The sequence below is a fragment of the Solea senegalensis genome, linkage group LG13 (genome assembly GCF_019176455.1).
Source record: "Solea senegalensis isolate Sse05_10M linkage group LG13, IFAPA_SoseM_1, whole genome shotgun sequence".
Classification (NCBI taxonomy): domain Eukaryota; kingdom Metazoa; phylum Chordata; class Actinopteri; order Pleuronectiformes; family Soleidae; genus Solea; species Solea senegalensis.
The window spans coordinates 16859060-16872650 of NC_058033.1; the positions used below are offsets into that span (position 1 = coordinate 16859060).

Below are 13591 nucleotides of genomic sequence, written 5' to 3' on the forward strand. Positions count from 1 at the left end.
TCCTACTGAGGCAGAACCTAATTTCTAAGGAACTGGTTATGTTTCCAATTTGAATTGTGGTTAGGTTAATGTCAGATTAAGGTATTAACTGATTATGGTTAGGAGCAATGTTTTGTTTAGGTTGCCCAGATGAATGGAAATCATTGAAAGGGTAGCTAGGCATTGGGGACTAGTTATGGTTTAGGTTAGGAATCCAATTTTGTGTGTGTGTGTATGTGTGTGTTGTGGGTTGAGGACCAATATATTTTGGCTGGTCCTCACATTATTAAAGGGCTTTTTGGGGGTTTAAATCTGATTTTATGGTTAGGGTTAGAATGCCATGTGAGAATGTGTGTCTGGGGTTTTTACCTCTAGTCCTCATGTAGACCATAACCTGGTGAGGAACTGGTTAAAAAGGTTTCAGGTGTGATTTGTGGTTAGGTTAAGGTTAGACATTAACTGGTAATGATGGTTGGATTTGGTAGTCTAAGGTAATGGTAGTCAATAAATAGTCCTAATAAGAATGGTTTCTCTCTCTGTGTGTGTAGGGGGGCAATTGAGCATCAGATTAATCAGGTGTGGATGTGGATGATGATGTATGACAGAGAGGAGAGGAGAGGAAAGGAGAGGAGAGGTGGATGACTCACTCCTCTCTTGCCTGATGTGATGTGTTCACCCCGCAGCCAACAGCAGCAGCAGCAGCAGCAGCAGCAGTGCAGTGGCACTCCGGCAGTTCCGTCTGACACATCACTGTGTTCCAACAACAAGAAGTCAAACTTTATCAAACTGTTTGGATGTAGCGTTCTTCTTAAAGTTAAGTGGTCAGGGTCGGTGAGCCAGCGTCGTGATTTACCCTAAATCTGGTGACGCCTAATTACCATGGAAACAGTGGTGGTGCTGATGCTGAGAGACTGGAAGTGTCTGTGGTAACTTCAGCCTCCACCTCTTCCACAGAGCTCGGATAAAGCCGTTGTTGTCACTCATTATCTCTTCTGTCGGGTGACTTGATTGAAATTTGGCCACAAAAGCAGGTGAGTTTTTTCCTCCATTAATATTCACTCACTGTTATATTATTTATTGTGTGTGATTCATGACATAAATAACCCTCATGTTTATTTCCCCTCATCATCATCATCACTGCATTTTTTATAGTTTTGAACACAAATGAACTCATTTGCCACATACAATGAACATTTGTGATTTATGTAAAACTAATTGTGTTGTTTAAGTTCAAAATATCAGAGAGAGAGAGTAATATATAATAACTGTAGTGTTTGTGCAAAAGTGCCCACATGTTCTGTATGTCTCTAGATCACAACAACCTACAAGCTGATAACATAACATAACATATTTAATATGTGTTCAGTTTAGCAGGCTCACATATTCAGACAGTGAGTGAAGGCCACCTGAAGTGGTGCATTTTGGTGTTGTTGTTGTTTTTCAGCACACAGGGAAAGAATTCTGGAGAGAGCCAATATCGAGTGAGCAATGGTTCATTCAGTGGCTGTATGACTCATAAAGACTTATCTATGGAGAAGCCAAGAGGCAGGAGAACGGTCCTGCTGCAGGACCAAGCTCATGTAGTAACCCATTATATCCACCAGAGGCCGCTGTGGGCAACACTTCTGTGTGCCCAGTCACTGCACTGAAATAATTGAATTCCCATTGACAATCCCGGTGACAGGCTGAGGAGGCAGGAGGCCAGATCTGACACCAGGAGGAAGTGATTGACGAGTGGGCAACTTTTATATCAAATAAAATTCATTCATTTAACCTGCTTCAGAAAATAAAATGATGAAAATAGTAGATGATGCACAAAGAGACAGTGCCTTGCAAAGCCTAGGAGAGACCACGCATGAGTGTTGATATGGTGGAGCAGCGGGAAAAAAAAGTTACAAAACCTCCCTCAGCCCTAAACTTAAACACTTCCTCAGAAATGAGGTTCTCCCTCATTAGGACCAGGTTTTGGTCTCCACAAGGAGTACCTGACAAGGTCAGTGTTTGTGACAGAAAAGGTCCTGAAGAGGTAACACATACAATAACACACACACACACAAAAGGACCTTTCTGTAAATGTTGTTTTGTGATTCTGTGCCTCAAGAAAATCCAATGTGAACTAGAAACAAACACAATTCACTTTCTCCTTTTTAAAAACATTCATAATTTAAAACTTAACTGTTAAAAAGTGAGTTCAAGGATGATGAGCATGTTTGTTTATCTGAGAATATGAATGTCCTTTAAATCTACTGATAATGCTCTGACATTTTCCTCAGCAGTGAGTGAGTCATTTATGATGACGTGCTATTCCCTCTCTCTCTCTTACAAATACTTTGTCACATCACAACAGCAGGAAAGCACGTATCATCAATCAGCTGCATGCTGTTCATCATGCAGTCAAGCTCACACAGTATCACCACAGCATTATAATGTTACAAGGGTGTGACAAGCTACAGCTCCATGGATGAATGCTTTACATACAGGTGCAGTGAGCAGGTTGTCTTTGCAGCTGAGAGTCGATGACACACAGGTGAGTCACTAGGAACCAGCAGATGGGCTCATGATCACGGAGGAAATTCAACATGGCGACTGCTGAATGCAAGCTGGATAGGATATGACGTAGAATTGTGTAAACAAAAACATAACACAGACAGACTACAACATTAATTAAATGAGGGTACAATAAATAGTTTCACCATCAAGAGGTTTCTCATAGTTCTAAGGCATCAGTATGTAGAAATGAGCGGTTTTATGGCTGATTTCTGCTCCATGTGCATTAGGGATTTGTAGAACAGTGTAAATAGTAAACAGAGGCTGTGATTTAAAACACAAAGATCTGAGACCATGGGATGAATACGCTCCATCGTGTATTCACTGCAAAAATTTATTTTCAAGAAAGTAAAATAAGCAAATTTTTGTTTTGTTTTTTTCACTAGAAAAATAAATGTTTTGTGATTTGTGTGTTGACTACTGGTGTGTATTAAAGATGAGTAAAATAAGTCAAATTCACTCTCACAGAGAGGTGTGTGCAAATGTAAGAAGGTCTAGGACAGGGGTTGCAAACATGCGTACACATATACACGATCTAATCACTCTGGAGATTAGACCAGGCAAAGGAATCTGTGGAGAGCGACTTCTGTGGACACTTGCATTCATATATAGAGCTCCACTAGACAATCTTTTGAGATTCTTTGGAGTGCAGTGCAGGGTCTGAAAGCAGCTAAAGTGTGATAAACAGGTTCAACCTCTCTTTTACAGGTACAGATGATGGAGCTTCAGACTGAGAAGAGATTCCACAGTTTGACGCTTGAACAAGTCCAAGCTCTGGACAAAGTCTTGACCGAGGTAATCCCGATCCATGGGCGAGGAAATTTCCCCACACTGCAGGTGAGAGCAAAAGATATCATTCGAGTGGTGAAAGACCGGCTGCTGGAAAGAGACATCCAGGTGAAAGATATACGTCTCAACGGAGCCACTGCCAGCCATGTCCTGGTGAGTAACAGCGGTCTGGAATACAGAGACTTAGACATCATATTTGGAGTGGAGCTGCCCAGGCAGGAGGACTTCCAGGTAATAAAGGACGTGGTGCTGGGCAGCCTTCGAGACCTCCTTCCTTGTGGAGTAAACAGACGGAAAATTACTTGCCTGACAATGAAGGAAGCCTACGTGCAAAAAATGGTTAAAGTTTTCAATGAGCATGACAGGTGGAGCCTTATCTCGCTGTCGAACAACAGAGCTAAGACTGTTGGACTCAGGTTTGTCAGTTCCCTTCGCAGACAGTTTGAGTTCAGCGTAGACTCCTTCCAGATAATATTAGATCGCATGTTAGAGTCCTACTGGGAGACAGAAAGGAAACAAGGAGGAAAGTTGGCATCGAAAGCTGGGAATTTGTCTAAAAGAGAAGAGGACGAAAACAAAGAGCAACAACAAGCTGTCATTCTTCCATATGTTAAAGATAATGAAAAAGAATCAGCAATGACAACCAGCGGAGCGAGTCCTTGTTCAGAGGAAACAGTTGATGTGTTCAGTAAAGAGCTTGCAGCTGCAAAGACAAACCATGATGAAAATCACGAGGCGCAGCAAGCGTTAGAACCTGAGAGCAGCGACACACAGCAGGAAGAAGTGGAAGTGGATGTTGTGTTTGAGCTGTGTGATGGAACTGGGGAAGAGAAAGGACAGTTTCACAGTGATTATCCTTTGGTTACCGCACCAAAAACCTTATTTACAGAAGTCAGGGATCAGCTGGTAACACATGCATGTTTAAAGGTGCAGGCTAACAAAGAGATTTGTGATGCACAAGATTCCATAAAAAATTCAGCTCCACAAGCCCAATGTGAGGAAACGTCTCAGTTCAAAGTGGACCCGGTGAGCCGTGCTGCTGAAAAGACCTCAGACCTGCAGGATTCACACCTCGAATTCTCCTTCCCCCCTCCAGCCAAGAAAACGTGTAGCACATCACAGGATGCTGTACCAGACTGTTGCCCTTCACCGAAATTACAAAGAAAAATATCACGCAAGATGAACAGTAAGCCTGAAAAATGGTCTCTTCTTCCTGATCTGTCAGATCTTACAACACAGCTGTTTCCACCCATCGAAATCCCCAAACCTCTACAGTCCAAGCCTCCGCTGGATAGTGGTCAGGTTCATTGCTCTGAGTCGGAGAGCTGCAAGCGTAAAGATGTTCTTACAGTTCCCACAGACAGTCCAGTTAGTTCACTTCAGGGTGGCACTGACTCAAAGGAGACTGTACAGCAAACTGTTAAACCCAAACACGTCAGGACGCCTCCTCATTCAGAGACTCAAACAAATTGTGCAGCAAATGCAGCCACACAGCCTCAGGGTGATGAGCAGAAGCCTGAGCTGACAAACACTGAACCAAACAACTCCTGGTCTGCAGTGGGGGAGCCCACTATCACTGTGGAAGCTGAGTGCATGTACGGAGACTTCGAGCAGGCAATGGAACACCTTCGCCACCGTCTCATTGCCACCCACAGTCCAGAGGAGATACGAGGAGGGGGCCTGTTAAAATACAGTGACCTGCTGGTAAGGAACTTCACACCAGCCAGTGAGACAGAGATCAAGTCCCTGGAGCGGTACATGTGCTCTCGCTTCTTCATCGACTTCCCCGACGTGAGCGAGCAGCAGCGGAAAATCGAGGCCTACCTGCAGCACCATTTCATTGGCAACGAGGAGACGAGCAAGTACGACTACCTGATGACCCTGCGACGCGTGATAGACGAAAGCACAGTTTGTTTGATGGGGCATGAGAGGAGACAGACGCTCAACATGATCACAGTCCTGGCTCTGAGGGTGCTGGGCGAGCAGAACGCCATCCCCAACACTGCCAACGTCACCTGCTTTTATCAGCCTGCTCCTTACATGACTGAGCCCATTTACAGCAGCTACTTCATCGCTCAGGCCCAGCCCCCACTGGTCTACCACCCCTACCCTCTGCATGTCCACATGCAGACTGGCCTGGTCTAGCTACAGAGACACACCCACGGGGAGGCATGGCAGCTGTCAGCATGGTGCTCTGCAAGCACAGGCACGCATGGAAGTTTTAGAAGCAGCAGGCAACCACGGGCATAGTGTTGTTTAATCCTTTGAAATCCCTCCTGCTTATGACATGAAAGATCCTAAACGTTCAGTGTTGAAATGGCTCTATAGGTCACTTTTCAAGATGGAGACTTTTCAAAAGGAAAGAAATGGTAAGATTCAAAGGATTTCATTGAAGTGGAGGGAACTTGATTGTTCACTGCCGTTTCAGCTCAGTTTTGGTGGGAGCTCACTTACAGCTGGTATTGAAGAGGTCGTTGCAATGTGATCATTCTTTATGGCTGCAAATAAAGCTACAGCATATATGTTATAATCTCTGAAACAAAAATCTTAGCTTGAATAATGATGAACACTGAAGGGATAGTTCAGATTTTTTGAAAAGTGCTATTATTATGGCATTGACACATAGTCAGCATGTACATGTGAGCCCCATAAGATTCACCTGACTATATGACAATACAAGTTACTGAACCCATTGGACAAACTCACTTGGGACCCATTGGACAAACTCACTTGGGACCCATATTGTCAGCCTGGTTATAATTCTTTAGGGACCCACATGGACATGATGGCTGGGTACCTATGCGCCACCCTGCACTGAAAACATGGATGCCAGTAGGGATGTCCCGATCCGATATTTATATCGGATATTGGTCCGATATCAGCCAAAAAAAGCATATCAGACTGCCTCTAAAATCTCAATATAAGCGCTCCAATACAACAGTCCATTCTGCTCCAGCACTTCTATCCAGCAGCGCCTACTGTGATCACGTGGGCTCTGCATGTTGGATGCATGTAAAGCCCACGTGATCACAACAACAGTGTGTGTGTGCTACTGTTATAGTAGCCACTCAGTGTGGCAGCCCACTGCTCTTAATTCTAGGATGGGTCAAAATGCAGAGGAATACTTTCCCTAAGGGGATTAATAAAACTAACTCTAACTCTGACTCTATAGAGGCTACGAAGCCGCACAGTGAGCGCGAGTTAGCCGTTAGCACCACACGAGCTCATCCTGAGGCGAGCTGCTAAAACAACATTATTTCATAAACCAGCGCCACCTGTCGACTTTCAACAGCCTCCGTTTGTTAATTATACCCCAAAAACAGCCATGCCAAGAGCTTCGTGTGTTTTAAATGTGTCCTGAAGCTCCACACACGGAGCTAAATACGTCTGCGGGGCAGGGCTCCGGGTTTATTTGTTCGACGAGTTGCTCACCTTGTGTGGGTTAGGCTAATCCAAAATAGTGAAAACAAGGGGGGTCTTCTCTGAAGACACGCTGTTACCTGTGAAACACGGGTGCTCTGAAAACACCCCCACAGATGGTATGATATTAACATGGCAAAAAATCGAATATTCTTATGTTGAAGGTTAAAATTTATGTAACCATTGGTTAATAATAAATGGATCAGTTTTTCCTCATACCCACTGTTGCTGACTATTGTTCTCTGTTTAAGTAATGTCACTTGATCAAGCCTATTCTAACATTCCACACTACAAAGTAAGTCAATAAAGTATTTATGATTTGTGCTGATATCGTATCGTATCAATATCGGTATCGGCAATACACTCAAGGCTGCAATATCGGTATCGTATCAGAAGTGAAAAAGTTGTATCGGGACATCCCTAGATGCCAGCAGGGAAGAAAAACAGATTTAACCGCATGACAAAAGACTCATAATAAAGTCACCTGACAGCTTTAACTCACTGTCAAGCAGGAACACTTGTATTATTATTATTATTATTATTATTATTATTGTTGTTCACGCTGAGAGAAAACAGATGTGTACAGGTCAAATTCACAAAATAACAAAAACACACAGTATATCTTAAACTGCAAGAAAAAATTAGAATTCGCTTTAGTGGTGAGCAATTCATTCTGATAGAACTGAGATAGATTGAGCAGTTTAGTTCATTAGTCTTTATTAGAGTCTTTTGTTAAGTGGCTCAAACCTGTTTTTCTTTGTGTCCCTGCTGGCAGCCATGATTTTCTCAGAGTGAGCCTCTATGTCTCAAACAGACACAGCACAGTCTGCACTGACAATGTGTCAGTACCTCATATAACCACACTTTGAAACATCTCTACTATCCCTTTAATGTTTTAATAGGTTCAAACTCCACGTGGCTGTTGTTTGTGGCTAATTCTGTGTAGAGTGAAATTCAGCACATGGATGTATCTGTGTATTCATTGTATAGGACATTAGACGTTTGGCAGTAGCAGGATCTGCCGTGGTTTTTCAGTCATGTAATATGTTGTGTATCTCGTGAATGTACCTGTAAATAAGATGTCATCTCGAGTGTTTGTAATGTGGTGGAACCTTGTGTCACTCTGTTCAAGACAGAGAGACAGACAGAGAGAGAGATATACTGTTCTTGTCTTTCACAGATAAAAGAAAGTTTAAACCACTTTCAATAATCAGGAAAAAAAACAGCACGAAATATAATCACTGACATAAAGGGAATTAAGCATAAAAAAAACGTTCCTACATTCCTACATGTTGGGCATCAATCTTTAGCAGAAACAAAATGGATGAGTAAGTCATGCTGCTTAAATTAGATTCTCAGACGGTAGCCTACATTAAAATGTCCAGGGATGGAAATGGTCCGATTGTCTGACGAGTGATCTCAGAATAATCATCAAACACATTGAGACTTGAGCAGCGATGACATGGAAATACAAAATATTGCTTATGTAACGTTATACCTATATTATCCTTCCCAATAAGTGTTCATTAATAAGCATTCACTAGCAGTTAATTAATGTTTTAAATAAGCATTTATTAATGTTATTTAGTTTAATGTTGTCTGTGAGTTCCACAAATCATCATAGCATCTTTATTAAGGTGCTTTATTAATCTTTACAAGGAGCCTTAATAAAGATGTACAATGGTTAATGGTTAATGGTGTCTTTATATACTTTACAATGAAGGTCACAGGGAGCATTAATAAAGGTTAACAAATGGTTAATAAATGCTTAATTATAGCTCAGTAATGCTTATTCAGTACTCCCATGAATGGTTAACAGTTATTATTGTGTTAACTGATGACAACTATTGAACAGCATTTACTAATGTTAATAAATGCACCAAAGTGTTACTGATCTGGTCAAAGAAATAGTTCAGTGTTACTGTTGTTTTTTTTACATTCAACAGGCCTTTTTTGGGGTGTTAAAAACCTAGTTCAGATTTGTTTTGTCAGTGCTCATGTGGAGGATAAAGTGGTGGATGGTGAATGGATGATTTGATTGGCTAATGCTTGAAATGACACTTGAGCAATGAGCACGAGTAAAGCAAAGCAACGGCCCGTCGATGCAGTTCAGTGTTGCTTGAAGCTGCTCCATTCAAAGTGAATGAGAAGTGTTTCAGTTGACGCCTCCATGTGAGTCCAGCATTATTGCAACTGGAGCTTTGAGCTTTGACTCAAATCGTTTTATTCCTCGTATCCCCACTGGCTGCCATGTTTTTAATAGCATCCACCTTATGCTGCTTCTCAGTGCAGACGGCCAGTATGGTGCACACAGCCGAGTCGGCGCTGATCATGTGTTAGTAACAAGTGGCAACTGGTCATGATGAAACCCTCAAGACCTGAAGCCTCGAGATTTTGGATTTGGGCAGCACTGTGTTTAGGTTTTACAAACAGAAATTCACCTGCAACCAGGCTCATATTGGACAGCACATTTCAGACTTTGAAAGCTCCTGTTGTTGATGTTATTATTATTATTGTTATAATCATCATTATTATTACTATTATTAGTATTGTTATTATTAGAATACCATAGGTGCAAAATTGCCCAAATCGCCAAAAAACTGGACGGTCAATCCAAAATAACGGCCTTCCTGTTTCACATTCACTTTTTTGAGTGTCCTGACATGATTAACGTGTGTACAGGAAACATGTCAAAAAGTCACTTAATACCTTTTCTTCATTTTCGTTTGCCCATCCCACTTCCAATTTTCCACACCCATTCACCAGACCACTTTCAGACCAGGGCTTTTACCATTTTACCAATTTATAGGCCACTTTCCAAAACTTGCATTACAACATATGCTCCATATCAACAGATAAAATAAATAAAAGTTGTCAGTTTTATTTGATATTGGTACATAAAACATAAAACAAACCAATATGGCTCAAGACCAGAAATGATGAACTGAAACACAAATAAAATCAGAGGAGATTTATTGAAAAAAGAATATATTAAGGAGGGGCTAAACCAAGGTCTCAAACTCAGGGCCTGCGGGCCACATGTTGCTCTCCAATCAATTTCATATGGCCTGCCACTTAATATCAAGTTATAATAAGGTATTTTTGTATCCTTTTTTTGATTTACAGATTCATTTTGCATCATAAATAAAATATTTATAAAAATAATATTATTTATTATTATTTTGAACTGTATATCATTCCATTTTAAAAATAAAACTTTTATTTTGAAATTCTGTGAAATATCATTACTGTGATATCATGATTTTTGGGGTTGCTCTCTCTATGAAAAGTTGGAATTTTTTTTAGTTGACCGTCCCCCTGCTGACCAGACTGGACATTTAGTGGCCCCCTGGTTATTTGAGTGTGAGTCCCCGTCCTGACTGTGACTGTGGATGTTACTCCGCCTGTGTTGTTCCTGCACATTTTATTGAAGCAGCCTGCAATGACTACCAGCAGTTGTTGTGTTTTAAAAACTCTGTCCCTGTGTGTTGTTTATTGTGATCATGCATATATAGATACAGTACATGTAGTCACTGTTTGGAGATGTGAGCGATGTATGCACTTACAGTAGCTGTTGTTGAGTAAATAATGTTTTCTCAGTTGAAATGTTGCAGACTTGTTGAGAAGTGTGTGCAGCCGTGTCCTTTGTAGCTTTAAAGTGATAAAGTGTGTTGTATCTGGAGACTTTGGGTAATGCTGTATGTTGTAAACTGATCTAAAACCGTTTTCACGAGTGGAGAATTGGAAATAGTCCTGTTATAATAACTAGTTGCTGCAATTGTTGTGTTACTGTGATGGTAATGATAATAATAATAGCATTAATAATATTAATAAAAGACACAGCTATTCCTTGTCTGGAGTTTTTGTCTTTTTCTGTTATTTCCATATCTTTAATTAAGCTACATAAGGATCATATTTTCAGTGTTGACAATTTACTTGACTGTATCAGTTGTTGGTTTCTTGGTGCCATGGCAACCAGAGGCATTTTTAGGAAAGTTTGGAAGCACCGACATTTAACCAGACCAAAACCCCATGCCACAAGCCATAAACCACAGGTGAGCAGCAATGACCTCACACTGACCTCAGGGACTGGAACTGTCAACCTTCCAGTTAACAAGCTAACCTTTCCTTTCCACTTGGCCATGGGCTGCCCCAGTGGTTCAATGTGAAGGTGCAAAACTAAGTTGCTTGGCCTGTGTTTGGAGTATTTGTGTTGTATATCTGCTCCTGGTCTCCCTCTTGTCCGTTCTCTCCCCCCTTTCTGTCCCCCACCTCTCCTCTGTCCCCATTTTTCCTTTCACCTCAACCGGTCAAGGCAGATGGCTGCACATCTCTGAGTCTGGTTCTGTCAGAGATTTCTTCCTGGTTTTTTTCTCTCCACTGACGCCTAGTGTTGTGTTTCTCTGCTCTATGTACTGTGCCTTGACGTAATGTATGTTATGATTTGGTGTTATACAAATAAAATTGAATTGACTCGAATTGAATTGAATGTTTTTATATACCTACATATGAATAATACAGCTTTTAGATAGTTAATTATCTTCAAGATCTGTGGTAGAAATATTTTACATACTGTGAGTATTAAATTTCATCCACCTGCAGTGGGCCCTTTAACTGACCACTTTGACTGTCTTTTTTCAAATAATTTCAGATCTCCTACCCTTCACGTTGTCAGTTACACATTTCGTTAGACATATTTGTTTAACCATGTCTCTCAAAAATTGTAATTTATGGCAATTGAAGTCATTTTTCCTGATACAAACTCAGGAAAATATCCAGACCCAATGTGTCAGATTTCATGGAAAACAGCACAAGGACACAGCAGGTGGAACCCAACCCTTTGCTCTTGGAGAGAATGTCTGTTGTGATTTAGCTCTAGACATAAATAAAATATAATAATAATAAAGTTTAAATGAATTACACATGTTTGAGTCTGCTTCCTGTTAAAAGGTTGTTTTCCTCTCCACTGATGCCTGGTGTTTGCTCACTGTTGGGTTTTCTTTTCTCTGTACCGTACTATGTGAAGAGCCTAACTATATGAATACATTTTGATTTGATTGACTTCTTTGAATTCCCATGATCCTCCAGTGTCTGCAGTTCCTAGGTGTGGATGAGCGCCGTGCGTCACTCAATCTTGTTTGTCCCTCGTGTGACTCATCTCAGGTTCCTGAGCATTCAAGGAGCTGAGAACAGATACACAAACCAGCTTTGCAGGAGCTTATTTATCGCAGCCTAAATGTCCTGACGACACCATACATGTGACAGATGACTCATACAAAGACGTCATGGTGACGGTGTAAAAAAAACAAATGTACACAAATACTTTACGATGATTTTACATTTTATTAAAAAAAAATACAATCAAAACATTGTGTAGAAAAGACAAGTCACATACAGAGTCATTATTCCACCTAGAGTAGAACATTAATGTTGTATTTGAGGCAACAACTACAGGCCATCTATGAAAATAAGATCCCCACATGTCAGAGTCCTCTCACCCTGGTCTTCATGTTGCCACTTGAAGCACTTTAGACACCGTGTTGTGTTTTATTACGAAGCACCTGACACTAAACTGACCTCTGCTGTCAGAGAGCGCACACACACACAGACACACACACACAGGCAGAGCGGTGACAAAGTTGTCTTTGAAGCACCCAAGTGTTGAAACGAGAACTTTTCATTGTCAATCTTTTCTGGTTTATCACGCAAGCTTTGAAATAAACTTTATCGGTGCAACCAAGAACAAAGCAAAACAAAACAGGATGTTATTCCACTGGGAGATTATAGAACCATGGACTGCTCAGATTCCCACAGTGTCATTCTGATCTACATGGGCAACTGGTTAAGGAATCACTGGATCACCAATAACATTTAATCATCTCTTCCACGGGCCATGACCTGCATCTTTTAAATTTCATCAACATTCGAGTTATTCAGTTTATGAAAGGACAAACAAAATCAGATGAATTTGACCCCAACTAAACACCGGATTGTAGAATATCATGGAAAAACAACATGCATGTAGTTCATCTACCCAAGAAGAAAAAAATGGCTCAACACGCTAAAAAAAAAAGATGTGGTTGCTACGTTCGCTTTAGGCCAAAAGAAAGAACACAGGTTCAAAGTGGTTTCAAGTTGTATCCTGTTTAAATAGTCAAAGTTAAAAAAAAAAGAGGAAAATAATAATTTGAGTGTGCTGGCACAGTTCACATCATTTTTAAAAACACACGTCTCCCTAACATGTTTATTACTCAGCTGCCATGTGGATCAGATAAATGTGCAAAATATTTCCTTTCCCTCATCACCATTAATGCATGAAAACAGCCTAGTAAAGCAGGTATAGTACAGTTGAAAAAATAAATATGTGTGTTGAAGCCAGTTGAAGGACCCTTTGTTTTAGTGGAAGAAACCATGGATGAATATGGGCCTGAAAAAAACAACAAAAACTGTACAAATACAAACAGGATGCAGAGTCCTTTTTTACACAAGACAAGAAAAATAAATCACCCACTTCTGACTAACAAAAAAGCAATTCAATCCAGAAAAGGAAACAGAGAAAACATTTAACATTCACAGGCCAAGGATGTCAAGAGATTTATTATTACTACTATGCTGTTCTCCAGGTCACTGACTCTTCAGTATTGCTACTCCCCAAACTACAGTGGTGAGTCAGACTGCGGCCACAGACAATGAAAACCATGTCAGCCCTGAAGACTAAAGCCTGATTTAAACTCGGTCACGTTACACCCTTCTTTTGGCAATCTTCCCGGTAACAGGAGGTGATCAGTGTGTCACTTTAAATGATCACAAGGGTGAGAAGACGGGGTTTGGCCTGACAGCTGAAGATGACCGCCAA

General features: G+C 41.0%; 2 protein-coding genes across 2 annotated transcripts; both read left to right on the forward strand.

Annotated features, from left to right (window-relative positions):
* Positions 1–447: 447 nt before the first annotated feature.
* Positions 448–4345, forward strand: LOC122779721. The gene is made up of 4 exons (XM_044042307.1): positions 448–470; positions 663–810; positions 3235–4176; positions 4295–4345. The coding sequence occupies exons 1-4, from the start codon at positions 448–450 to the stop codon at positions 4343–4345; spliced, it is 1164 nt and encodes a 387-aa protein (XP_043898242.1).
* A 136-nt stretch (positions 4346–4481) lies between these two features.
* Positions 4482–5488, forward strand: LOC122780012 (terminal nucleotidyltransferase 5C-like). Its single transcript, XM_044042764.1, has one exon. The coding sequence runs from the start codon at positions 4495–4497 to the stop codon at positions 5458–5460; it is 966 nt and encodes a 321-aa protein (XP_043898699.1). The 5' UTR covers positions 4482–4494; the 3' UTR covers positions 5461–5488.
* The last annotated feature ends 8103 nt before the right edge of the window (positions 5489–13591 follow it).